This window comes from Urocampus carinirostris, chromosome 4, assembly GCF_059441175.1.
Source record: "Urocampus carinirostris isolate Australia breed hairy pipefish chromosome 4, RoL_Ucar_1.0, whole genome shotgun sequence".
Lineage (NCBI taxonomy): Eukaryota > Metazoa > Chordata > Actinopteri > Syngnathiformes > Syngnathidae > Urocampus > Urocampus carinirostris.
Genome location: NC_142352.1, coordinates 32,986,041 through 33,012,642, shown reverse-complemented (window position 1 = coordinate 33,012,642; position 26,602 = coordinate 32,986,041). Strand labels below are relative to the sequence as shown.

The window sequence follows — 26,602 nt, the reverse complement described above, 5'->3', positions numbered from 1 at the left end:
GGTATTTAATAACAAAACCAGGAATAAAGTAACAAACAAACAAAGGGGCACCAAACAAATAACATTGTCAAACAGAATCCAACCAAATAATATCCAAACCATAGACAAAGACCAAACGAACAGACAAAGACAAAGTGGAAATACAAGGAACAAGGTAACAAACAAATGATTGGGAACTTAACCTCTAACAAAATGTCAAAACCAGAAACAAAAAAAAAAACCTGTAGCAATGACTGGAAATGAAAAAACCTGGACCATGTGTGCTGTCCAAAATGTCAACATAAAGGGTCAGGACTATTATGAAATATGATACACCTGTGCCCAGTCCCAAACCCGGTTGTCGCCCTCTGGTGGAAGGAGGCCTACCAGACCTTACAGTATACTTCCATCAAGCTGTACAACATCAATACTATAAGTAAATTCAGAACTACCAAAAACGCCTTCCGTAGTTCTTTAACAGTTTAGGTTAAATTATGTAATTAGAATCAAGCAAAACCTCATTTTTGTATTGATAATGTTAAACGTTCCTTGGTCAATCTCGATGAATTAGTGCCATCTGCTGGACACTTGCAGTAACAGCAGGTTTGATGTGCTAAAAGGAACAGTTTGCATTATAGAGGAGGAAAAAATGTAATTCCTGAAAAAAAAATGTTCGACCCGAAACACAATATGCTGTCTTTTTACAACCCATTTCCAGTGAGAGACTTCATCACTTCCCTCCCGTGAATTCTTACCAGCTGATCTTCTATTTGAAATATAACATTTATTACACTTTTTAACAGCATTAGAAAACATTTAAAGTGTATCATGTTTGTCCCCCTACGGAAACCATTTCAAAACAAAAAACATATTTCCTTCCCCCATCCTTCTCCCCCATTTTCAAACATTTATGGAAAAGCACCAGAGAGCCACTTGGCAGCACTTAAGAGCTGCATGCGGCCCCTGAGCCACGTCTTGCTGACCCCCGTACTAGTAAGTCGAGAAAGCATAAGCATTTATTTCAGAGATTCTCACCTAAAGGAACCTGACATTTTTGTCCGCCATCTTGAGAATTAAAATGATGCGTTTTATTCATCTTTGAGTCTCCGTAGCTTGCATTCTTAGTACTTTTCGGTTGCAACCCAGTAATCCCTCATTTTCACCCAATAGCCAAAACCTGAAAGTAGAAACCTTTATTTATTTGCATATTTAGGTAAAACAAACCCAATTTACAGGTTCAAGTAATTGTTTAACAACTACAAGTAAAGTACTTTATAAACGTTTTTTTTTTTTACAAATAAATTCTGTACTGTCCAAGTAAAGTTTTGAAAATAATCACCCAGTTTTATTGCATAACTCTATGGATTAAGAACCCGATCCACTTCAGTTTACATAATACCTTGCTGCTATCATGTGGACGTTATGGAAAACTGCCTTTATTGTCTGGTTTTGTCCCACAGAACACATATCCATTATAAAATATTTTTGAAAAAGTGCCAGAAAGCTACTAGGGAGTGCCCCTGACCCGCATTTGGCCCCAGAGCAAGTTTAGCAGGTGGAGAGGTCCAACATTGTTGGCAATAAGAATGCAGAACATATTGCAAGATGAAAATGGCGAAACTGCGATAAGTAAACTGCAATACAGCGAGGGATAACTGTACATACAGGAACATGTAGTGGTCAAATAATATACACTGTCCCTTTAAGACTGGCGCTCTTACAGGCTACTGAGGAAAAAAAAACATCAGAAAATTATCTTCTTATGTCATGGCTGCCATGGCGCCCACATGCCGCGCCCGTGTGTGTCACGGTTGCCATGGCGCCCAAATGGCCCCGCCTGTGTGGTGCCAGCTCCAGCTTATTGACAGATTGGCTCCCTGTCAGTATTTAAACTCGGTCCTGCCAGTCCCCTTTGGTCGGTCCGTCTGCGAATCTCCGTTTTTACACCGCCATCGCTCGCCACGGAATTACCACTTCTGCGTCTGAGCAACCTGCTCCCCGTGATCAGCGATCTCCGGATCGTGTGTACTATCCTTTCCCTTCTCCCCAATAAAACTGTGAGTAACGTTACACGAGTGGGTCCTGTTTCCTGTTCTGGTCCTGACATGTCAAAAACAATTTTCTTGTTTGGCAACCCTGTAATGAATTGAATACATTTAACTAATCGATTTATTACAAATTCAATAAATTAACAATTATTATAACAAGTTATTCAAAGTAGATTCTTGTTGTTTCATCCCCGTAGAGACGGAGATCAACTTCCTGCTAAAACAAGCGCTCACCATTGTGGCCACCCTGCCTTTCACTTACATGCTGGAGGAATGGAGGTGGCAGGTCTTTTCAGGAAACATCCCTGAGGATAAATGGATGGAGCGCTGGTGGGAGATGAAGTAGGGAGACAGAAACTTTGCTTCTTAACAGACAATTTCATCGTAAATAGGCTACATCTCTGTAAGTCTACGTTTTCTGAATTGTGTTTTTGTAAAAAAACAAAACAGAAGAGATCTTGTTGGGGTGGTGGAGCCCGTGCCCAGGGATGAGACGTATTGTGACCCAGCTGCCCTGTTCCATGTCTCTGGAGACTATTCCTTCATCAGGTATCAGTTCTAAAAGTTAAGACAAGTTTGAAAGAGTTAAAGGTATTTAAAAAGAGTTATTTCCCATTTACTCATAGACTATGGGTCACCGAACTACAGCCTCCAGGTTGTATCAGGGGATCCAGTTGATTTTATCCAGCTTGCAAGACAAAGCTGAGGGAAGCATATGAAAAAAAACAAGCCGCCTCTAGTAAAACAATGTCCTGCAGTTTTTAAAATGTCCACTGAATGTCGCCACACGCCACTCCACACATTGTAGCTGTATATTCTGACTAGCGTTAATCAGAACGAGACAATTGAGCAAACGCCAAGTCAGATGTTAATTGATTATAAATTGAAGTCTTTGTTTAAGGCAATACAATTACACTAACCTGGATCTCTTAGCTTGTGCCCCCTTGCACCCCCATGAAAACTATATTTTTCATTGGGCTCATGGCTAACATAAAAATAGCTGGCTACCTTTTCCTATCCATCCAACCATTATCTGCACCGCTTATCCTCAGTAGGGTCGCGGGGGTGCCTCCCTGTTTGTCTGACAACTTTTTGTTTTGTCTATGCCGAAACTTTGGCAATAACGTGAAAAAAAGGGATAACTTAAGCCTATCTATTTTTTTGTTTGTTTGCATTCATTATATATCTTTTTAAAAAACGACACTCTCGTTTACTTGTTTTTTAAAAAGCTCAACATTTATAAATAAATGTATTTATTCTTAATTAACAAAAGTAATCAAATAAATTGAAGAACCGTAATATAATATTTTCCTCTTAAGCACTAAATCTGATCGTTTGCATTGAAACTCAAAATCCCTTAGTGTCAGCTCAGAGGTTTGCATGAAATATGATAAATATCTTGATAAATTAAATTTAAAAATGCTAAAAAAATCCTAGCCGTTGTTATTTCAGTTATGAATAAATACAGACATTTACATGTTATATTTCTTTATATTTGTTTCTAAAACGATACATTTTATCCTAATGGTTTTAAAACACTCACAATTAAGGCAAAAAAAATATATCAGGTCTCCTTTTTTAATCACTAAATTTGATATTTAATTTTGTAGTATTACTGTACTTGTATTTTTTAGCATTATTGTGTTATTTCTACATTCAGATTTTTGCAGTACAGGTATTTCTGTAGTACGTTTGAATTATTTTATTGTTGTAGTATTCTTATATTATTATTGCAGTAGTGTGTTTTTAGTCTTTCCATCGTTTCATTTTTAATATGTAGGATTTTTGTAATATTTTGTAATATTTCCATAGTGGTATTTTTGTAGTATTTAAGTATTCTGTAATATCACTATAGTTGTATTTTGTAGTATTTCTGTTGCAATAATTCTGTAGCATTTTTGTAGTATTTCTATGGTAATTTATTCTTTTCAGAATGAAAGCCCCTGTTTTTAAGCACTAATTTTGATTAAATTCTGTAGTAATGCTGTCGTATTTTTGTAGTATTTCTGAAGTAGTATTTTGTCATTGACACACAAAGGGGACAAAGTTGGCACACAAAAAAAATAATTAATAGTACTATAATTACTACTGCATATATTGTCATTGTATTTTAACAATCTTTGTTTGGCGGGCTGAATGAAAAAGCCTAATGGGCCTCTTATGGCCAGCGGGTGGTAGTTTGTCCACCCCTGATATAAATATTAGCATTAGATTTTTACCACTGTTGTTTGGCGGGCCCGAGTAATATGTCGTCCCTTGTCCACCCCTGCCCTCATGATGACTTTATATGCAGGTATTTTACAAGAACCATCTACCAGTTCCAGTTCCAAAAGGCTCTTTGCAAAGCGGCTGGTCAATCCGATGCCTTGTCGTCATGTGACATCACCGGTTCAACCGTTGCAGGCACCAAGCTCAGGTAGCTCTCTTCAAGAGTTTTCATAGGAGCGGTGAGGGTTTTCCTTTCAGCAGTCGTCAGTGTCAAGTCAAGTCAGGTCATGTTTACTTGCATAGCCCTTAATCACGCTGAGTCTCAAAGGGCTGCATAGACCACAGATTGTTGCAAACCACAGACTACTATTACACCATCCCCTGATCTAAAACCTACATGAGGGCAAGGAAAAACTCAAAAACCTCAACATGGGGAAACTGAAGAAACCTTGATAAGGGACCGCACATAAGGCAATCCCCCTTCCAGGATAACCAGGCTGAAACAGATGTTGCAAAAACAAATGATACACAGATATTGTAAACATGAAATATAGGTCATTCATGAGCAATAGAATAGAAGTGTGTTCCAAGCCTAGATTAAAACAGTTCCACTCAGGTTGCAGATCGAATCTCAGGGGGCAGAGCATTCCACCACATCAGGGCCCAGATGGAGAACGCTCTCGAACCTGCATTTCTCTTCTTGGCTCTTAGGATCACTAGTGGTAGACCAGCATTTTCAGAGCGAAGGCTCCGGACCGGATCATAGGGGGAAATTAAATCTGAAAGATATGAGGGAGCAAGTCCATGCATGATTTTGTATACTACCAACAGAACCTTTAAATCACATCTTAAGCTAACAGGGAGCCAACGCAGGTTAGCTAAAATCCAGGTAATGTGATCAAACTTTCTTGTCTTCGTTAAAAGCCTCGCTGCAGCATTTTGATGCTAGATTTTGGGAGACAGGAGAGTAGTACATTACTGTATTCGAGACGGGAGGTAACAAACGAATGAATTTTATTCCCCGCATCAGACTGGGACAGCATAGAGCGAATTTTAGCAATGTTGCAAAGATGGAAAAAAGCTGTTCTAGTAATATTCTTAATGTGTGTTTGGAAGGACAGATTGTGGTCAAATGTGACATCTAAATTTTTGACTGAGTCACTCTGGGTGATATTACATTTGTCAATATTCAGACCAGTTGTCATTGTTTTTCCAGGAACATGTTAGAGTTGGGTCGGTCCCAGTCGTGGACCCGAGCTTTGCATACAATATCGGGGGACATCAGGATGGATGCCACGTCGCTGCTGGACTACTTCCAAAAACTTTACGTGTGGTTGAAGGCGGATAACGTGAAACACAACCGCGTTGTTGGTTGGGATGCAGCAGTAGATCCATGTGAGTAGTTTCACCCCCCACCCCTTCCAAAAGAAAAATGAAAAAGTTGTGCAAACAGGGTGTCCTAAAAAAATAAATACTCATTTCAGAAGGTGATAGCTGAATGATTTGTTCTTTTTTAATAGACAGGCTGCCATCACTCGGTTCAACGGGCCTTGTAATCGAGTGATGGCCAGACTTGACTTTGAAGAAAGTCGATTATTTCTGAAGTACTACTCGAAGTATGCAAACGCAGTTGAAAACAGTTTGAGAAGAAAACCGTTGCAGGTCACCAGGTATTTTTACCTGAACGCCTTAAAAGGTGCACCCAAAGTAAAACTGAAGCTGTACTTGGACCATTTAGAGCAGGAGTGTCAAACTCAATTGCACAGAGGGACGAAACTCAAATCACACCTTTGGTCGCGGGTGGAACAGGAAAAATATTTATTGAATACACCAGAACTTGCCTTTTTTTTAACAAATATGAATTTCAAACAGACAGGAAAATAATTCTGTAATAAAAAAACTTAAACATTAAAAAACTTAAAACATTTTACTCTTCATAAAATCATCCCCTGTCAAAACTATACAAATTCCTAAAATGAAAAAAACAGAAATCTAAATATAATTTGTGCTTTTCACTTTGGGATTTTACTTTGGTGAAAAACATATGTTGGATCCTCATACTGTATTCCTATTTAACTCTTCAACTTTCTGTATCTTCTACTCTGCGTTCAGGTTTTTCAGCGCACTCTGGTGTATTGTCTTTTTGTGCCGTTTGACATGAAATTCCTTAATTACAACGGCATTAGCTCCACAAAGAAGACACATAGGTTTACCGGCAATGTCAGTCAACAAATATTCGGCCTCTCCTCAGCTTTGAAACACGCTGTTTTCCACATTAGCAGAAACGTCACCCTGCTTTTCTCCGTCTAGCTTTCCGTTACATTGTGACGGAGAGAAGGTCGTCCCCGGGCATTACGACTCCGCTTCCTATCACTAAAGACTCAATATAATGCACCTCTTTCTACTGACCAACATGCTGTTTGTCAGTGGATAGTCTTAAATGTGGCGGCAGCCGAAGCGCTTGATGATGATCTGTATTTATATAACGCTTTTCAAGTCAATGAAAAAGAGCTTTACAATGTGTTTCACACTTACATATTCACACACATTCACATACCAATAGCAGAGTCAGCCATCCAAGGCCCCTACCTGCTTATCAGGGGCATTAGGGATTCAGTGTCTTATAAGATATATAAGATGGAGAAGGGAATCAAACCTGCGACCTCTTGATCCCAAGACGAGCGCTTTACCTCCTGAGCTACTTCCACCCTACTTCCGAGATGGTGATCTCTACGGTGGAAAATGAATGAACAAAATGCAAACGTCCTTTTGAAGGGTGCAGGATAATTTGGAACAGGTGTGTGGTGATTGGATACCTGTGCCCAGTCCAAACCCCTTATGGGGCCATCTAGTGGTAAGAGTGGGCAGGAGACTGTAACACCCCTTCAAGAAATAAATAAGTGACTAAATTCTCTTATGCGATCTGAAGTTTGAGAGTTATCAGTGTTTCTTAGAGCTGGTCGTTATAGTAGATGTATATAAACTATCTCACGGTATAATTGTGCGTATGTGGTCCGCGGGCCGCTAGTTTGACACCCATGATTTAGAGTATCAGCATAGCTTTGGTCCCTTTTTGAAGATGGCAGTTTAAAATTGTCTATTCTACATTCAAAATCTGTTTAGACACCACTGACACTGAATTAGGGAGGTTTGAATAATCTGTCCATACTCCTAATGCTTACCGCAAAGACTTTCTTGGACTATAATGAATTTTTTTTAGTAATCGTTCTTCTTTTGTGGGGCTTGTTGATGTGGACGTCCTGAACAGTTCCATAAGCTTCAAACTTATCTCTGACTCACATGATGGTAACTCGTATTGGTTGTTTTTTGTTAAGCTCCCATCTAAATGGGCTTTGCGCTACAACTGCTTTTTCATACTTCCAGTAAAATACATTTCCTTTCTTCAGAGTCAAGTCCGACTGCCATCACTGTGTTCAATGGGTTCGGTCAATTACGAACGACTAAATAATTGAGTTACCAGCTGCTAAAATGTGTAATTTTTTGGGGACACCCTATAACCACATTTCTTTCTGGATTAATTGGCCCTGCTTGCAGATTCGGGTTATGCCATCAAAGTGAGGCTCAGTTTAAAAATGGCTATGGGTGATGAAGCTGTAAGTACAATTTGATATTTACATGTTCTAATTTGACACCTAAAAGTCTTGTCCAAATATGCTTTTGTAGTATCCCTGGAACTCCAACGAGCAGTACCTGTTCAGGGCCAGCGTGGCTTACGCTCTGAGGCAGTACTACAGCAAAGAGAACAAAACTCTTCCGTTCACGTCAGTGTGCTTGGATCCATCTTTCCGTCCGACGTTGATACTGCAGCTATGGGAAAACATTGCTCTCTTTTTTGCCACTGCAGAGCTGAGAACGTCATAACTTACAAACAAACGCCCAGGATCTCCTTCTACATGGTGGTCACCAACCCAAAGAATCCAACTGTGTACGTGCCAAGAGAAGATTTGAAGGCAGCCATAAGGTAAGGCAGAACTTTAGTGCAAGCGCAAGATAGAACGCATTTTAATATGTTGGGTTTACAGACTATCCCGTGGGCGAATCAATGATGCTTTCCAACTCGATGACCACACCCTGGAGTTTGACGGTATCCCAGCCACCCTTTCACCTCCGGTGGAGCAACCAGTAGAAGTGTGGTTGGTGGTGTTTGGAGTGGTCATGGGAGTGGTGGTGCTCATGGGGCTCTTCCTCATCATCTCTGGGATAAGACAGCGCAGAAAGTAGGTTGAAGTCGCATACAATATACATACATATACAATCGACACGTGACTTCCATGTCATTTTGCAGGAAGTCCAAAAACACGGGTGTGGAGAATCCTTATGAGCCGGATGGTCAGACTAACAGAGCTTATGAGGAGAGTCATGATGAGCAAACTGGCCTCTGAGGAATGCTGTGGTTTTCATTATAGGTTCATCAATGCCGGCTCATCGGATGTTGAGAAGAGGGAAATTGTTCTTGACGTTTCACATGTTATTATACAGTATCTCTAATTGTTTTAACATGGACACCTACTCTCACAATGTTAGGAATTAACATCGTTTAGGTCAACCTTTTTGTTAGTTGCGTTAGCGTAAGTCATCATCTAGCAAACTCCTTCACTGTGTTGAAACATCCTAACATAGCAATAAAGCAATAAATCAGTGGCTTTCTTAATTTAAAAATATGTTCCTGGATTTCTTTCATTACACTTAATTTCAATGTTATATTGTATTTATCATTGGTCAAGAATGTTTTATGCGCATAATAATTTCATGTATTGTTGTAGTTAAAATGTAATATGATAAAATGCAATGTAAAAATGTGTTTATAGATTTGTATTCATGCACATATATCAATTTAGTTTTGAATTAAGCTTTTTTATAGGAGTTGTTGGGTCCAAAACCCAAGTTTGTTATTACGTTTAGTGTACAATAAATGTTGCCTGTACTCCTTTCTACACCTCATTTCTAAACAGGAGTCTTTTTAAGTTTGATGAGCCCGACTGAAGGAAAGGCAGGAACTGAGGTAGGGATGCTCAAAATAAAGATGGTTTTTAATAACAAAACCAGGAACAAGGAAACAAACAACAAGTCACGAAACAAAGAAATGTCCAAACAGAAGAAAACCTGACGATCCAAACGATGAAACTAACAAGCTTTTTTAGTGTTTTGTTTTGTTTTGCAGTTTTCACATCTGGGGTAACCCACCTGACTGCCTGTACAATATGTTGTAAATATTCAATGTTGTTATGGCCTCAGAGAGTGCAATGTCTTTCTTGGGAAAAAAATCTGAATGAACAAAACTAAGAGTGCTGAGTCTGATTTTTGTGAAAATGTTTCGCATCTTGGGCAACCTACCTGACTGCCTGACAAAATTGTGTTGATATTCAATGTTGTCCTCATTTTGGGTGAACGGAATGTATTTTTGAAAAAAAAAAAAGTTTTTTCATTTGTGGGTGTGTGATGGGGTTGGTGTGAAAGAATTCTAAGATTGAAAGACAAAGAGGAATTACTGAGTTCCTTGTATCCCATTTCCACATTATACAGAGAAAAAATATAGCTGTCAAAAAAATTTACTTCTGCTTTTAGATACTAGAACTATTTGTCTATAAACTGCATTTAAGTTTATTTTAGCAGTATATGATTTTCTTTGTGAACAAAACTGTTGTCCTTAAAAGAAAGAGATGAAGTTATGAATCTTTTCTAGGAAATCTTTTTTTGTAGAATATTATACGTAATTAATAAGGATAACATGTTTGTTTTCAATATTAGAGTAACTTTTGTATTTTATAACATCCTGGTTTAGGTAAAGAAAAAAAAAAAGAGAAAGTTTTGTGTATTCCAAACTGTTTTTTGTCAAGAACTGGAACCGGATCAGGACACAAATTCGTGACGTTCTCACACAAGCTTTTATTTTACGGGAAATGGGGAGTCATGCATGTTAGGCAGTGGTCTGGCGTTGAAAGACAGGAAGCCAGGGGCCGATGAGATCGATAACAATTGTCCGAGCAGATATCGGACAGATGGGGTCAATATTGGACAGGACAGGACAGACAGGATTGATATTGAAACAGGATATCGAAATTAAATAAGACAAACTAGATGGGAACGGAAACTGGAGAGAATAATAAATAGGACAAAAATAGACAGGAACGAAACTGGAAACCGATATTAAACAGGACAAAATAAACGGGAACAATACCGGACAGGAAATACCAACAGGAAACAGGACCGAGTCAGAACCCACGTCTTGCAGGGCAGAGGTTCGTTGACGGACTGACAAAAGGTGATTGAGAGCACTGAGCTTAAATAGAAGGAAAGCCAATCTGTCAACAAGCAGCAGCTGACTCCACATGGCCGGGGCCAATTGGGCGCCATGGCAACCGTGACATTTTTTTTTATTTCAATTTTAAAAACTCAGCTTTATTTAAAGGACATTTCCACAGTTGACCACAGGATAGCAGCACATAAGACTTCTACTCACACAAACACACAAAAATAAAAGCAGAGTGAATATCATCTGGAGCCCAACAGTTTGAAAATCAGATGTGTTTTATGATAGATCCCCTCGTACTCGGGGCAGGGAGACTTTAGTGGACAGGTGCTCTCTTCACAGTCGGAGCAGTAGGGCCGAGGCAGCCGGGGGGTCTCATCGCAGCTAGTGCATGCTGTTATGTCATAATGTAATGTTTGGATTATAAGCACCAATCACTTGGAAATCAAGCTCCAAAATATTTGTAGATTTGTAATTTTCTGCCTTAAACAACCTCAAGAGTTTTAGACCTAGGGGTAGGGAACATATGGCTCGGGAGCCATATATGTCTCTTTTTATGAGTACATATGGCTCCGAAATAAAATGTAACTATTGCACATCTCTCTGTGGCGTTCCAAAGTCAAGTGATTTCATCCCGATTTTGGTCTATATAAAGCCGAAGCAACTTAATGCAGAAGTTTGATAAGAAACCATTTAAAATGATAAGTAAAAACGCTTGCAAACGACTTTGGGTAAGCAGTACAGGTGGGCGGATCCCTGCACACAGCGCAAGTCACTTCCTTCTCTCTCTCTCGCTCAGTGCAGTCTACACCGAAAGTGAATATGACAATATGCTTATCGTTTGCAGTAATGTGTGACATTTTTACAAAAGAACTTTGCATGCAACCTCAGTGAAAATGTTTAAATCTAAGGGGCCGGTCACACAGACATTTGCGGCTGAATCACGGCCAGAAATTTCTGCCTGTGAGGCGGACGCTATAAGACGCTTTGAGATCGCCATACAGACGAGATACAGCAGTGCTTAACACGCGCGATAATGTTTTGCGCTGATCAATTCTTCAGAGCGGGTACACAGCCTTTCACAAGCGCATCGAGGCTGAACCACGGCCAGAAATTTTTGTCCGTGAAGCAGACACTGTTGGGCGCTGTTGGACGTTTTGAGACCGCCATATAGACGAGATACAGCAGTGCTTTACTCGCGGTCGGAAATTCACACGCGGTTGGCCGCGCGAAAAAGTTTTGAGCTGCTCAAAAGTTTGAGCACGTGTTAAACCGCGTGCCGCACACGTGGTCAACACGAGGTAATGACGCGGAAATTACGCGGAACGACGTGCTCTGGCCGCGGCCAGGGCGTGGTTACACATGGGTAGGACGGGAAATTTCAGCGGGTAATCGTGGGTGGAGCATGGTAATAGCATGTTCTGCGCCTGTATCGCGGTGTTATTACGTGAAATTAGCGTGTTACGCGTGTGACAGTCAAACGCCTTTCTCCGTGTATATACAGCGCGATTTGCCGAGCACACGTCAGTTGTGCTCGAGACGTCAAGGGGGTGAACATGGACCCCCGTCAGCGTAGTGACCTCGTCTTAATCCATTTTTATTTCTTGACATTTATTTTCAAGATAATAAAATAAAAATGATGCCATAGCTTGAAATCTTGATCTTCACGGGACTGTGTCTTGAGCGGTTATGATTTCTACAGCCCGGTGTTATCCGAGAAATGCATCCCTGCCGAGATTTGCATCCCCTCGCTACTACAACCACTTTTACCTCGTTTTATCTCACTTTTAGGGAATGTAATGGCGAACATATAACCAAAACCACTTCGTCTTGCATTTGTTGGGAATGTAATAAAACTTAAACCATTCCGTCTTTGTTTTTGTTGTGAACGTAATCGAACGGTAAATCCTCCCCCCCTCGCGTGAACGCGCATTCTGCTGCGCTTCCAACAAAAGCAATCGTATTCTATATAAAACGCTTATTAAAACAATAAAGCGAGCTAATTATAACAATTGGGAGATCCTAGTCTATATAACGCGTTTATTTAAACAATAAAGTGCAATCGTATTCTACAAAATGCGTTTGTTAACGCGGATGAAAAAGTCAAAAGCGATCGCAGCGAGGCGGTGGGGGGGTGGGGGTGTTGCGTAGGAGTCGGATTTGGGCACAACACCGGCTCGGGAGCTTTTATACCCGTGGTCCACACGAGAAAATGACGCAGAAATGACGCCATGAGGAAGCGGAACAGTCGCTGGCGTCTGTTTTGCGGGCATACCACCGATGAACAGCGGGTTGGCCAATTTTGCGCATTTTCCATCGCGGGCAACCACGGGCAAAAAAAAAACGCAAAATTTTAGCCGTGATTCAGCCGCAAACGGCTGTGTGACCGGCCCCTAAGCTTAAAACTCACTTCTACTCCATAGCATATGAATAACCTACTCTTCTCGTCGGCTGAAAAATTGTCTGTGTAATATAGCGTAATAATCTGTGAAGCCCTTTGAGACTCTTCGGGGTTTAGGGCTATACAAATAAAAATGACTTGACTTGACTTGACATTGTTTTGAAACCGTTATTATGAACACATTTCATGGAAAAAAAATTGCCTCAACACTCTTAACTGAAGGTGTAAGACAAATTGTAAATGGCATATTTACATTGATTTGGGACACAGGATTTGGCATTATTATCATTTCATACATTTGATTAAATCATTGAATGACACACAGTGAAATAAAATGTGCTGAAGAATGAGCTTTTGTCTAGAGAGCGTGTTTGGCAGTTTTTTCAATTTTGTCTGAAAATATATGATGTGGCTCTCTCAATTTCTTTTTAAAACATGTTTTGCTTTTATGGCTCTTTGGGTCAAAAAGGTTCCTGACCCCTGCTTTAGACGGATATATAGTTAAAAACAACACGTCTGCGATGTACACTCACCAAAAATAATTGCATGACATTAACCTCCCTTATCACCCCCACACCATCTCTAACTAGGGAGCAAACACCATTAGAATAAGTAAGACCCCATTGTAAGATATTTTACTAACAAGGGAATTGAAAGGAAGAAACTTGTTGTTGTAAAAATAAAATAAAATAAATAAAATATTGCTTTTGAATGGTTACATGGATTGTGAAATAACTTAAGGACCAAGGTCAGTATGTCACCCCAGTCGGCATCTTAATCATCAATACTGTCATTTACACAACTGAAAAATACATACTCTTAACTCCTTCGTTTAAGTGTGTCTTTAGAGAAAATTGTGATCGACCCGACTATGAATATTTCCAGCAATGAATATTTCATCTCTGTTGTGTAACTTTCGCCAATAATTTTAAAATGTATACGTTTGTAATGCTTTGATCAAAAGCATATTAACAGAACAAGTTGCATTTAAACAAATACCCCTTCCTGAATGGCAACTGTCACATTTGTGATTTTAAAAAAAGACAGCAGAAAAACTCATTTCATTTGTATCATATTTTTGAACACGTACTGGTTATTTAGCCGGTGACACAAAATCTATTCTCAGCCATGCCTCAACCTAAATGTGAAGCTGGATTGAGTTACAGCAAAAGCACATGGCAGTGGCAGGTCCTCACAGCAGCTGGGAAGGCAAATCCTTTGCAAGGGCGAAAACAAACAGACTGGAAACACTAAAAGCTACAGTAAGTTATTTAATCGTGCTTGACGTGAAATTCTTGTTTTAGTTTTTTTAAAACTATAGTTAACTCATTCAATGCCAGACGTTTCTCTCAAACGCAAAGAGCCGGTGTCAGACATTCTTTGCCATTTATTTTTGAAGGCCAAAAGAAAATTTTGTTTCATAGCTACTTTCATTCTGGGCTTTTTTTTTTTTTTTTTTTGCATTTGTGATACCTCCAATCTCTAAACAATGCTATGGTACTTTACTTGCAAAAAAACATTTATTGCAAGAAAACTGAACTAAGGCATAAATGGTACATGAACATTGCCAGAACAAATGCGCCCATTATATCCAGTGACACTATCACACTATTTCGACCATCATCGTGATCGCGCTCCCGCGGATGTGCACCAAACGTCATCCCTCTCTGTCCTGAAGATGACAAAGGGACTTTTTTTTAGAAAGAAAAACACTCTGTCTATACCTATCCATTTTTCCGCTTTTTGCGCACTCTGCTTCACTATTCACCTATTCACCATATAGGGCCAGCGAGATACTTGAATGGGTAGTTACAGCATGCAACACTAGAAAGTGGGGGCTCCCTTGATGTGGGGACACAAATCTGATTAAAGAGACTCCGGCCTGCTAATGGTGATTTTTCATACTAAAATAGTTCCCAGAGGCTTGATACTTACTGATGAGCAGCGCCAACCCCTTTATAATTGTTGTTGTTTTTTCTTTTTAAATAACACAAAAATAGCGTCGTTTTACATTTTGGCACTAAGGGAGAATGCTTTTGCAAACGTATTTAGACATTATGCCATTGATTGCGTCAAAGGTGGAATGCAGTAACGTGCAATAACATGATTTGATTTATTATTATTTTTTTATGTTGAAATTTAAAAATACAGCCAATTTAAAATGCAGTGGTAATAAATAATGTAAACTCATTGAAACTGTGAGTGTTATTACAGTTTTGGTGCACACATACTTTTTTTTAATTATAATTGACAAAATATTTAGCTAACATTGATTTGCAAAACTACTAGAGAAGAATCACCTAAATTCAAATGTAATACAGTATGCAGGGGTTCCAAAAGTCTTGCAAACCTTTGACATTGAATATCTCAAATCTATTAAGGGTATTGACCACATCTGGTAAATTCTGAAAGCTTGTAATCTCATTTTTTTAGATAGAGATAGATAGATAGATAGATAGATAGATAGATAGATAGATAGATAGATAGATAGATAGATAGATAGATAGATAGATAGATAGATAGATAGATAGATAGATAGATAGATAGATAGATAGATAGATAGATAGATAGATAGATAGATAGATACTTTATTCATCCCCGTAGGGAAATTCACACTTCCAGCAGTCTACCCCGTTATTTATTAACAGATTAACATGATGCCCTAGGGGTGCTTGTAGCGGAGCGGATGACGTCACGCCAGTCCAAAAGTTCGACATCCCTGCGGCAGATGGAAAACTTTTCTTTGTGAAAATCCAGGGATACACCACCTCGTGTTAGCAAGTCCGCCTCCTCTCCGATTCCCCCCCGGCTTTCGTGTCTCTGTTTAGCGGCGTTGAAGCCGGATAGCTCCGGGTAGCTCCGGGTGGCTACACGTTAGCGGCCGGAATGCTAAACGTGAGCCATGTTTCCGCAAAACACAGCAACTGCGCTCCCTGTGCGCTTCGATGTTTTCCACCAGCACTCGATGATCTTATTTGGTCGTTTTAGATGGAATGTTCAATGTGAGCACCTTGGGTAATACGACACACTTCAAGCTGTCAAATTCTTGCAAACGCGTCCCATTAATACAATGGTTGCAACTGCTTCTTGGCGCCACCACACTGGAGCCTTAAGATTAGACAGTTTATGAACACAACATTGCCAGACAGATGGATTGGACAGACCGGGCAGAATGATCACAATCTTATGTCCTGGCCACCCAGATCTCAAGATATCACACCATTCAATTTGTTTTCATGGGGAATTGAGAAAGAAAGCTCCCCCTATTCTAAGAGATAAGATAAAAGCACAAATGACAAGCTGTTGCAGCAGTTGAAAATGTAATGTTGGGACGCGTTTGGCAAGAATTTGACTATTGGCTTGATGTGTGTATTGTGACCAATGGTGCCCATAATAAACATCTTTGAAAATTCCACGAAAAATTGAGATTTGAAGAATTCCGAATTTACCAGATGTGTTTTTTTATCCTTAAAAGATTCAGAAATGTTTCATTTTGAAAATGTGCCCAAGACTTTTGGAACACCCTGTTTTTTCAAGTATTTAATAAAAAGACAACTGTGATGATTTGCCCTCCAATTGTGTAACGCACCCCTCTTAAATGGCACAAATGTGTGGTATGATAAGCAAATGTTACCCTGCAATAGATGGTGATGCTGGACGTGCTGATCATTGGGGGTGGCCCTCACGCCTTGACCCTAGCCAGCATGCTATTACCCTTGTATCAAGAACACAACTCAGAACCTGAGTCCCGCCTTCCTACATCCTGTGCTGAAGTACGAGGACAAGAATTGGCCGATCAAACTGATTCCAGGCGACTTACTGATAACACTAAGAGGAAGGTAACAAATGGTACAGCATTTTTTAACGAAACATTTAACAATCATCCCTGAGTTGTTCAGCAAACTGTGTTCCAAAAGAAATAGCATGCTCAATTAGTGTTATGGTGCATATGAAAGATATTCAATACTTTGTATGAGTTTCAATGTTTGTGTGAGAATATTTCAGTATTTATGTCAGCCTTTAGTAGTGTTCCTGAGTTTTTCAGTTGAGAGGTAATCTTGAACCAAATCCCAGCTGGCCAGTCATATTTCAACAGCTCTCACAATGCGAAAGCAGCTCACTATCCAGCCCACAGGCCTTAGACTCCTGGTGGTTGATTCCTACGGTGAGTGGACGTCTTTGTGGAAGAGTCAGTTCACAGCCCTGAACATCCCTCACTTGCGCTCGCACATGCTAGTGCACACAGACCCTGGCAACAAGGTAAAAAAGGAACGCCGAGTTTGATGTTTATCGGAATTAACAAATGATAAGACATGCAAAATGTGAGGAACTAGTGCATGGGTTTTGTATGATCTATATAGATGTATACATATCAGTTTATTTATTTACCATGACAATGAATTTTGAAGAAAGCATGTCTCGTCTTTGACTTCCTGAGCTGTGATGTCATGAGAGTTACACTGGCACCCTAGCAAGCCAGTCTCCATAATTCTTTATGTGTTAATTAGTCGAAGAGGTTACAAGTGTTTTAAGTCAAGTTTTGGGAGTTTTTTGTCAAGAATGCTTAGATGTAGCATTGCAGTTGGATGCCGAAATGGTCTTTCAAAGAGCGAGCAGCCAAGAAGTGGCTAACCGGCAAAAATAACACACGGAGAGCTAACGAGTGCTGACCAGGAGAGATCAACGAAAGGCGCCTGAAGCCAGGAATTAACCAATAAACACGTCAGTGTTGCCGACTAGTCGACTGTTAACGGGGCTAATCGGGAACAAACAAATCAGGACTGACGTGAAGCTTGCAGGACTATATTTTACCAACCGTGACACACGTGATCAAAGACATCTACCTTAAAGGAGGTGAAGGCAATGAAGGAACACACTGAAACGACGGAAGGTAAACTACTTTTGGAGGTTGAAGCTCACAAATTGGACAAAACTGTCACAAGGTCCTCAACGACAGATTAAGCAAGTTTAAATTTCTCCAGGCAGAAACGAGCGGTATGCAAACGCTGTTCACCTCAAATGCTGTCTGTTCCGGAGCTGCCTCTTATTTTGTTATAACGGGATTAACCATGTTTAAAGTGCCATGTTCTGTCAATGACGTCACAGCTCTAGAGGAAAAGCCCTAGATCGGACAACTTTGGGAGTGGAATATTTTGCAATATGTCTGCATAGTCGTGGGGAAGAACACTAAACGTTCTGTGCCTAATTGAAAAATAAATTTAGTCTTTCTGAGTACCTTTAAAACCAATTGTCCAAGTGTGTTTTTGCTTATTTTGTTTTTGTCAGAAAGCGTTGCAGGAGTTTGTGTTGAAGCACAAGCGGTTGCATGAGCTTCATAGCCTACCTGCCCGAGCGCTCATTCTGGACGACAACGCTTTTTTCAACGACACGCGGCTCGGCAGGAAAGAGAGAAAACGCCTGAACGTCTCCTCCAACCTCAGCGACAGTTTGGCATTCAGCCTGCCAGGAACAGAACTAAGTGTGGATTTTTTTCAAGATCAGGTTTGATTGCCTATCAAACATTGAATTTGCCAACCCTGGGTCAAGTTTATGGATCTATTACCTCTGGTATAACCAGGATTTTTGTTTTTAGATCTAGCATTGGGTTACCTAATCTATTCAATTTGGCTCACTATCAGGCCAGCAGTTCTAAAGGCGTATTTAGACAAACAAAGCCAGAAAAAAAGACAAAAATCTTGCATCCTATGAATAGGCATGGTAGACTCTTTATGCTGTAATTTCTCTTTTCTTCCAAAAATACACGTTTTGTGGTCAGGCTAGTTCTCAAACAATGGTAAATTGTTTAACCTAATTGATGTGAATATACAGGTGGAAAGATACAACTTGGCCAAGGTACTTGTGAAGGGAACTGTTACCCTCATCACCCCGGTAACTGAAGATGTGCTGATTTGCCAAGAGGGCAGAACAAGAGATGAAATGGCTTCAAAGCAAGGAGATGAGGCCAAGAAGAAAATGGTTAATCATTTCAAAGTCTATCTCGAAGATGGCGCCATGCTCAAAGCTCAAAAGGTGGTCGTGGCAACAGGACCCACCCGTGCCCAAATGGCAAACATCCCGCAATGGGTGACTAATATTGAGGAGAGCTATCCAGAAGAGCGCCTGCAACATACTGTGCACCTAATGCATTCTCTATCAAAGACGCAGCAGAACCACAAAGACGCTGATGATCTCACACAAAGTAAGAAATTCTGCAGTGCATTCACATGGTTAATAATAATATTTTCACCATGCATTTAACCAGAATTTGTTATTTATGTTGGCCAAGTATTTTAGAGCCCGCAAGTAAATTACATCCTCTGAGCGTCTAACTAATTTTGGGTCGGAGCCCACATGCTAGAAAAAAAAATCTCAGGGGGCCGCACTAGTAGATTAAAAAGAAAGAAAGGGAAAGAAAGAAAAAGAGAGACAAGAGGGAGACAATAAGAGAAATAAAGAAAGACAGAAAAACTGATAAAGAGGAAAAATAAAGGGAAAGAAAGAGAGACTGATAGAGAAAAGAAACACAGGTAAAATGGAGAGAAGTTAAAGAGAGAAACACAAAAGTAAGAAAAATCAAAAGGGAGAGATACCATGAGAGAAAGAGAGAGAAAACACGAGAAGAAAAGAGGAACAAAGAGAAAGAAAAAAGGGAAAGAGAGACAAAAGGAAAGAGACACATGAAGAAAAGAGAGCTCTACAAAAAGAGAGCAAAAGAGAGGAAAAAGAGGAAAGAAAGAAAAAAGAAAGAAACGAATGAAAGAAAAAGAAAGAAAGAAAGAAAGAATCACAGCTACAGTTGCTTTGATAGTGGCCCCAGGGTTTGGCGTTATCCAGTGGACTGTAGCTCCTCTTACTCTTCTCTCTGCGTTGTCTCACGGGCTGGAGTAAAACCCTTTGGGGGGCCTGATCCCGCCGCGCAAGCTGCATGTTTGACACCACTGTCTTAGAGGCACTCTAGTATTTGAATTGAAATAAAATCTACAAGTGTAGACAGGATGTAAACAATAGAGTAAAAAAATATAGAAAATAATTTAAAAATCCTCTGTTTTCTGTGGAAAGAGAGTGTTATCATTCAAAGTTAATTTCAATGATACCTGCGTTTTTGTCTATGGAATGCACATTAAGAGGGTAAGAAACTACATGTATCTAACCGATCCTTGCAAAACAAATTCCCACCAGATGGTATCCAAGCATTTGATATATTTTAAAACAATTATAGACAATTTTACAAATATTAACCCAAAAACTTGCATCACAGCAGATCTAAAAATCAAAGCGAAAGGTCTCAAAAAACTCATGTCTTGATGCTAAAAATGTTTTTTCAAGTGCCTCGAAATGCCATCATTTTATTGATTGACTTATTTAAACTGTCTCCGTAAAAACACAAACAATAACACAATTCCACAAACATATATCACATACACTAAAGTACTGATTGTATTCTGTACTTTTAATACTTAACACAAACCAACCTTCACATGATGATCTTACAGTTAGCCAGCTAGGTTAGCTTTTCCAATACAATTGAATAGGTTGCTCATTTGGACAGCTAACATTTACACGGAGTAGCACGTCATATGTCCACTGCGTTGTCATTAATGTATATTGAGACAATTCTAATTTCAATTGAAATCAGACCTTGTCTCTACACTCACATCAGTACATACACACACAATACCAACTTCTAAAATACAAATCTAAGTAAAAAATGATTGTCCATAATTTAAAAAAAAACTTGCTTTCAATGCGAGCTACACTCTGAGCTCGGAGTGTATTTAACGACTGCTAATAAAGAAAAAAATCTATTATCCCATGAGGGTGTCATGGACGCTTATGAATGCTTAGCTAGAATGATTTTGGGATTTTATTGGGGTCAAACGTTTTGAACTTGAAAAATATCTAAGTTAAAACTGAAAATTGGGAAATCTGAAAAAAGGCAACCCTGTCAACCCTTTTTACTTCTCCAATTTCTCATGTTCTTTCTTTGTGGTGTTGGCGTCAGCTGGGATCACCACATCTATTATGCTCTTTGTCCACCACCCTGATGTGGGTTAGCCAGAAGCAGCTTGTTGATTCTCCTGTGCCCGCTCATTTGGCGCCAACCGTCGCGGATTCTGATTGGCTTCCTGTCACTATTTGAACCCAGTCCTGTCAGTCCCCTGTTGTCAGTCCGTCTGCGAACCTTAGTGTATACTAGGCAAGCATTTATCGACCCTGACTCCCACCTATCCCGTTTTTTGCTCCCGTCTGTCTCCGGCTACTACCTGTTTCGATCCTGACCACGTCTGATCTCCTGTCCCGGCTTACCAATTCTTCTTGTCCCCGGCTACATCTACTCCCCCGTTCTGGCTTACGACTCGTTTCGGACCCCAACCACACCTTGCTCTCCCAGTCTCGGCTACCAACCAGTTTTTGTGTCCCTGACACGGCCATCGCTCGCTATGGAAGATCCACTTCCGTGTTTGGATCACAATCCGAGTACGAGAGCGACTTACTTCCTGCGTCCAGCGAACACCGGATCGTGGGCACAGCGCCTCCTCTTTCCTTCAAAAAAACTTGCGGTAAACGCTACGCAATTGGGTCCTGTTTCTGTTCTGGTCCTGACAGCCTACCATCTTCAAAAATGTGCCAAAGACAAATTGGAAATACCAAAATGAAAACATCAAATACTTTCATATACTTTCCTTGTTTATTTGTTGACCTAAAAGAGACTGTGCTCCAAGTACTACATTCTGTTGTGTTTCCCTAGGTGTGGTGTGTGAGGCAGGCCAGAGAGTCATGGTAGTTGGCGGGGGTCTGACCAGCGCTCACATGGTTTCGATTGCACTGCAGCAAGGGGCCAGTCATGTCACATGGCTAATGAGAAAGCACCTGCAGGTCATTTAACACAGTGGTCAGCAACTGTTTCTGCACCACGGACCGGTTCATTGTATGACAATGTATTCATGATGGCATTAAACATGTTTGTACTTTTTTCTTTAATAAAATAGAAATACTCCACTTCTGAAGTATTTTAGCTAAGCATCTAGTTTCAATGGACTATATGACAATTCACGTCAAAGAAAGTCCGACAGTCCGACATGTTTGTGTCTTACAGCTAAAGCAGTTTGACTTGGGTGATGTGGAAAGCCTGGTGGGTCGTTACTCCCACGTAGAGCATGGCATCAAGATGGATGGACGAGCCTTCCTCCGACAGTTCTTTAATGAAAGGAGTCTTCACAAGCGACTAGCAATGATTCGACAGGCACGAAAAGGAGGTGCTGTCACCCCAGAGGCCTACATCCAATTACAGCCTTTTATTTTGAAAGGCCAGGTGGATGTGAAAACATACTGTCAGGTAGGAGGTTGTTCTGACGTGAGATTGCATTGCAATTGTCACTTGTGGTGCGTGAACGATGCAGATTTCATGACTGGGACCGAAGCACCGAGGCAGCTACAGGAAAGAAAAAGGTCATTAGGTATTAGATCCCCAATGCAAACAGCTTCCACTTTTCTGGGAGACATTCTGCAATAATTTGTAATCATTCCATTGTTAACTGTGTATGAGCAACTACCAGTTAGAGAAGTAATGTTCAGGGGACCTATGAGTGACTTCTGCTGCATTATTATTACACACTTATTACTGATATTGCAATAATGCCCAAAAACTCAAATAAAAACATTTGGTCAGGTGAGTGACGCCAGTTGGTGCTACAGAAATCAGGCCTGGAGACTGTCACTCAGTAATGGAGACCTCTGGGAAGGAGATACAATTTGGTTGGCCACTGGATGTAAATTGGACGTTAAACAAGACCCTTTACTTTCTGGAGTGATGAAAGAATTCCCCATTCAGGTGAGAATAAATCAAGGGATCAGCACAATATCTCTCTTCACTAACCATCTGTGGCCTCATCTCATCTCACTAGCCGCACCGCTTATCCTCAGTAGGGTCGCGGGGGTGCTGGAGCCCATCCCAGCAATCATTGGGCAGTGGGCAGGGGACACCCTCAACTGCTTGCCAGCCAATCGCAGGGCACACAGGGACAGACAACTCGCTCGCTCATTCACACCTAGGGACAATTTGGACCGGCCAATCCACCTGAAATGCATGTCTTTGGAATGTGGGAGGAAACCGGAGTGCCCGGAGGAAACCCACGCAAGCACGCGGGGAACATACAAACTCCGCACAGTAAGTCCGGTAGCTGGATTTGAACCCACACAGGAGGTTCCCAAGACCTTAGAACTGTGCTGCACACGCGTTAACCACTGCGCCGCCGTGCTGCCCCATCTGTGGCCTATTATTCACAAATTAATTTATTTTTGGAGCCATGTCGACAGGTACTTTAAAATTATAGCCTGGTTTGGGATCACAAACTGTGGTAGTTTTAACTCCAAACTAACCACGTTTGAATTGTTTTGCCAACTACTAGCATTTTGATTTCTATTCAAAGATTTCATAATTTGTGTGAATAGGAAATTTGTATAGAAATTAATGTTTTTGGGTTTTTTTGGGAGGTAGGGAGGTAGGTTGGAAGATAGGTAGAGAGGTAGAGAGGTAGGTAGGTAGGTAGGTAGGTAGGTAGGTAGGTAGGTAGGTAGGTAGGTAGGTAGGTAGGTAGGTAGGTAGGTAGGTAGGTATTAAAATAGTATTGAAGATTAACGAAGTACAATTATATTACAGTAAATATTGGGAATGGGTGAGGAACTGATATCAGTTTCTGCATTTTTGTTCGAAACAAAATGTTTTTTAGGTAGGTAGGTAGCAATTAAAAATAGTATAAAAAAATGAATCAACTACTATTATATTACAGTAGATATTAGGAATGGATGAGGACCTGATATCCATATTTATGCTGATACCACCCCTTTTTAAAATTTAAGTCCACCCGACAGTGGCTAACGTTGACTGATACCAGTATCAGCTGCCCTTGTTAAACAATCGAGAACTAGCAATTGGGGAAGAGTAAAATACAGTCAGTTGAATGCAATATTGAAGGTGGGGTGCGTCATTTAAAGTGTCATTAAGAAGTTGAAGTACAATATTATATAAGTATGGTGTTAACAATGCCCAACTGAGTTCAAATAGCCTTTATATTTTTTCTAATTAGCCTATATGCTATCATTTTACTTTTATCAGAGATGTTCAAGGACGTGCAACACATTAGGAAGCAGGAAAGGGGGCAGGAGGGTTGATGAGTAATTTCATGCTCGTCATATCAGTTTTTCATAGTCTAGCATGAAAATGGTAAAAATGAAAGGCCCTGGTTCGAATACAGTCCAAACGCCAACGTGAAGTCCAAAAAAGATGAAAGTAAAATTGTTCAAGCTCGTCTAAGAAATGCACATACTTGATGCACGAGCTGCGATCATGACTTTAAGCCAGGAGATGGCCGCAGAGAGAAACACATTTCAAATTCCAGACAGCAGATTTCGGGTAAATATGTTCGAAAAGAGGCGGCACGGCGTCTTGGTGGTAAGCGCACAGCCCCACGGTGCAGAATTTCAGTTTTCGAGTCCAGCTAGCGCAACCTCCCGGTATGGAGTTTGCGTGTTCTCCTGGTGCCTGCATGGATTTCCTCCAGGCACTCCGGTTTCCTCCCGAGGATAGCTGAGGTGGGCTCCAGCACCTCCACGGTCCTAATAAGGATTTATCGGTGCAGATAATGGATGGATGGATGGACGTTCAAATAGAAATGTAATTATTTACAAATATTAGCCTGTTTATCATCTTTTAATAGCCTGATAACTGTATTGGTAATTTGTGTCTTACAAGCAAATACTCTGTCATGATTACTGATGCGAGGCACCTGTGCCCGCTCCTTTTGCGCCAACTGCCTCGGACTCTGATTGGCTCCCTGTCACTATTTAAAGCCCCGTCTTTCTGTAACCTGTTGTCAGTCCATCTGCGAACCTCAGCTTTTCGACACTGATTCACTCCTGTTTTGGCTCCCAGCTGTTTCCTGGCTTCGACCCATTTTCTGATCTTGACCACGTTTTTTTGCTCCGCTGTCCCGGCTACTGACCTGTTTTTTCCGCTCCCGACACCGCCATCGCTCGCCACGGATATACCACTTCCGCGTTCAGAGCAACCTGCTCTCCGTGACCAGCGATCACCGGATCGTGTGTGCAATCCTTTCCCTTCTTCCCAATAAACCTGAGAGAAACGTACGCAAGTGGGTCCTGTCTCTGTTCTGGTCTTGACACTATTCAATATTTTAGTTTTGGTAAGGGGAAGGAAAGAAATGTGGTCTTGATCAGTCATAATAAACATGTAAGGCAAATTTTCCACAAATAAAAAGTCTTGTGATTACTAGTCTGTGTGTGTGCTCCCATAAAGGTGCTGGATGGCTGGCCATGCATATCAGAGAGTTTACAGTGGGCAGAAGGATGCCCTCTTTATTTGATGGGACAGTACACCGCTCTTCAGGTAATCTTTAAGACTTTACAAAACACTGTTATTTCTTTAAACAGTTATTCATCCCATGATACTACCAACAGATCGGACCTCACGCTATAAATCTGGCTGGTGGACAAGCCGCCAGTATGAGAATTGCCAAGCACATCCTTGGGCCTCACAAAAACTCGGAAGACTCTGAACTGAAAACAGTAAAATCGAAAACTGAAGAATATATTCAGCAAATGAAAGGCTTTCTATGGCTCTAACTACAGCATGTTTAACTCATTTGTGTAATATTATGTATATATTGATGTAAATATGGGAGTGTCATGGTTCAGACTCTTTGTAAGTTTTAAAATTGAAATCGTTTATCATCAATTCCATTTGAGAAGGTGTGTAAAGCATAATCTAAAACACATGTCGCATATACAGTGAATTTTTGTAACAGGCATCATTGTTGTTATGGTTTCCCTCAGATGTTCGAACAATATCCATTTCAAAACCAAGGTCAGCACAGAGTTATAGACCATCGGTTAGCAACCCAACATTTTGAAGCCTCGTGAAATACAATTTTTAATTGAAATAATTAGGTGACTCATACATAACATTTGTCATGTTATATGTAAAATGTATTCATTAAAGTATTGGAAACATTAATGTTTGTGTCTTATTTCTCCACCTACTCAAGTCAAAACATGTTTATTTGTATACCACTTAATCACAATAAATCTCAAAGGGCTGCACAGACTGCAGACTATTATGACACCATCCCCTGATCTAAAACCTACATGAGGGTAAGGAAAAACTCAAAACCTCAGCATAAGGAAATAAACCTTGAGAAGGGACCTCAAACAAGGTAACCCCCGCCTACATTCAAAAGGTTCAGCTGAAGTTGCAGATCAAATCTCAGAGGGAAGAGCATTCAACAGCATCCATCCATTCTCTACGCAGCTAGGGTTACTGGGGTGCTGAAGCCCATCTCAGCTATCTTCGGGCAGTGGGCAGGGGACACCCTCAACCAGTTGCCAGCCAGTCACAGGGAACGCAGAGACAGACCACACACTCGCTCATTCACAGCTAGGCACAATTTGGATCGTCCAATTAATCTGACATGCACGTTTTTGGAATGTGGGAGGAAACCGGAGTGCCCAAAACAAACCCACACAGGCACGGGGAGAACATGCAGACTCCACACGGGAGGCTGCGGCAGCCGGACTTAAAACCTGGACCGTCGCACCGTGGGGCTGCACGCTAACCACCCAGCTGCTGTCCCAAATAAAAACAATAAATAAATGAAAATTTAAATGTATCAAATAACT

The 26,602-nt window shown here is 40.6% G+C and overlaps 2 protein-coding genes across 7 annotated transcripts in view; both read left to right on the top strand.

Moving 5' to 3' along the window:
* The window catches only part of ace2 (angiotensin converting enzyme 2), a 38,999-nt gene extending 29,458 nt beyond the window's left edge, over positions 1 to 9,541 (top strand). For all 5 annotated transcript variants that reach the window (XM_088334241.1, XM_088334238.1, XM_088334240.1 and 2 more), the window contains 9 exons: positions 2,225 to 2,369; positions 2,478 to 2,576; positions 4,321 to 4,443; positions 5,452 to 5,630; positions 7,791 to 7,849; positions 7,920 to 8,017; positions 8,101 to 8,217; positions 8,279 to 8,473; positions 8,542 to 9,541. In XM_088334241.1, the coding sequence (XP_088190367.1) occupies positions 2,225 to 2,369; positions 2,478 to 2,576; positions 4,321 to 4,443; positions 5,452 to 5,630; positions 7,791 to 7,849; positions 7,920 to 8,017; positions 8,101 to 8,217; positions 8,279 to 8,473; positions 8,542 to 8,638 (1,112 nt within the window). In that variant the 3' untranslated portion in view covers positions 8,639 to 9,541. The remainder of the gene's footprint in view (positions 1 to 2,224; positions 2,370 to 2,477; positions 2,577 to 4,320; positions 4,444 to 5,451; positions 5,631 to 7,790; positions 7,850 to 7,919; positions 8,018 to 8,100; positions 8,218 to 8,278; positions 8,474 to 8,541) is intronic.
* A 7,010-nt stretch (positions 9,542 to 16,551) lies between these two features.
* LOC148367367 (uncharacterized) lies at positions 16,552 to 25,549 on the top strand. Of its 2 annotated transcripts, none has more exons than XM_088333255.1 (9): positions 16,552 to 16,761; positions 17,024 to 17,167; positions 18,194 to 18,409; positions 18,737 to 19,106; positions 21,657 to 21,784; positions 22,005 to 22,244; positions 22,578 to 22,739; positions 25,224 to 25,313; positions 25,385 to 25,549. In XM_088333255.1, the coding sequence occupies exons 1-9, from the start codon at positions 16,552 to 16,554 to the stop codon at positions 25,547 to 25,549; spliced, it is 1,725 nt and encodes a 574-aa protein (XP_088189381.1). The 2 variants fall into 2 exon arrangements, with proteins under 2 accessions (XP_088189381.1, XP_088189379.1); XM_088333253.1 differs by having other exon boundaries at positions 17,021 to 17,167.
* The last annotated feature ends 1,053 nt before the right edge of the window (positions 25,550 to 26,602 follow it).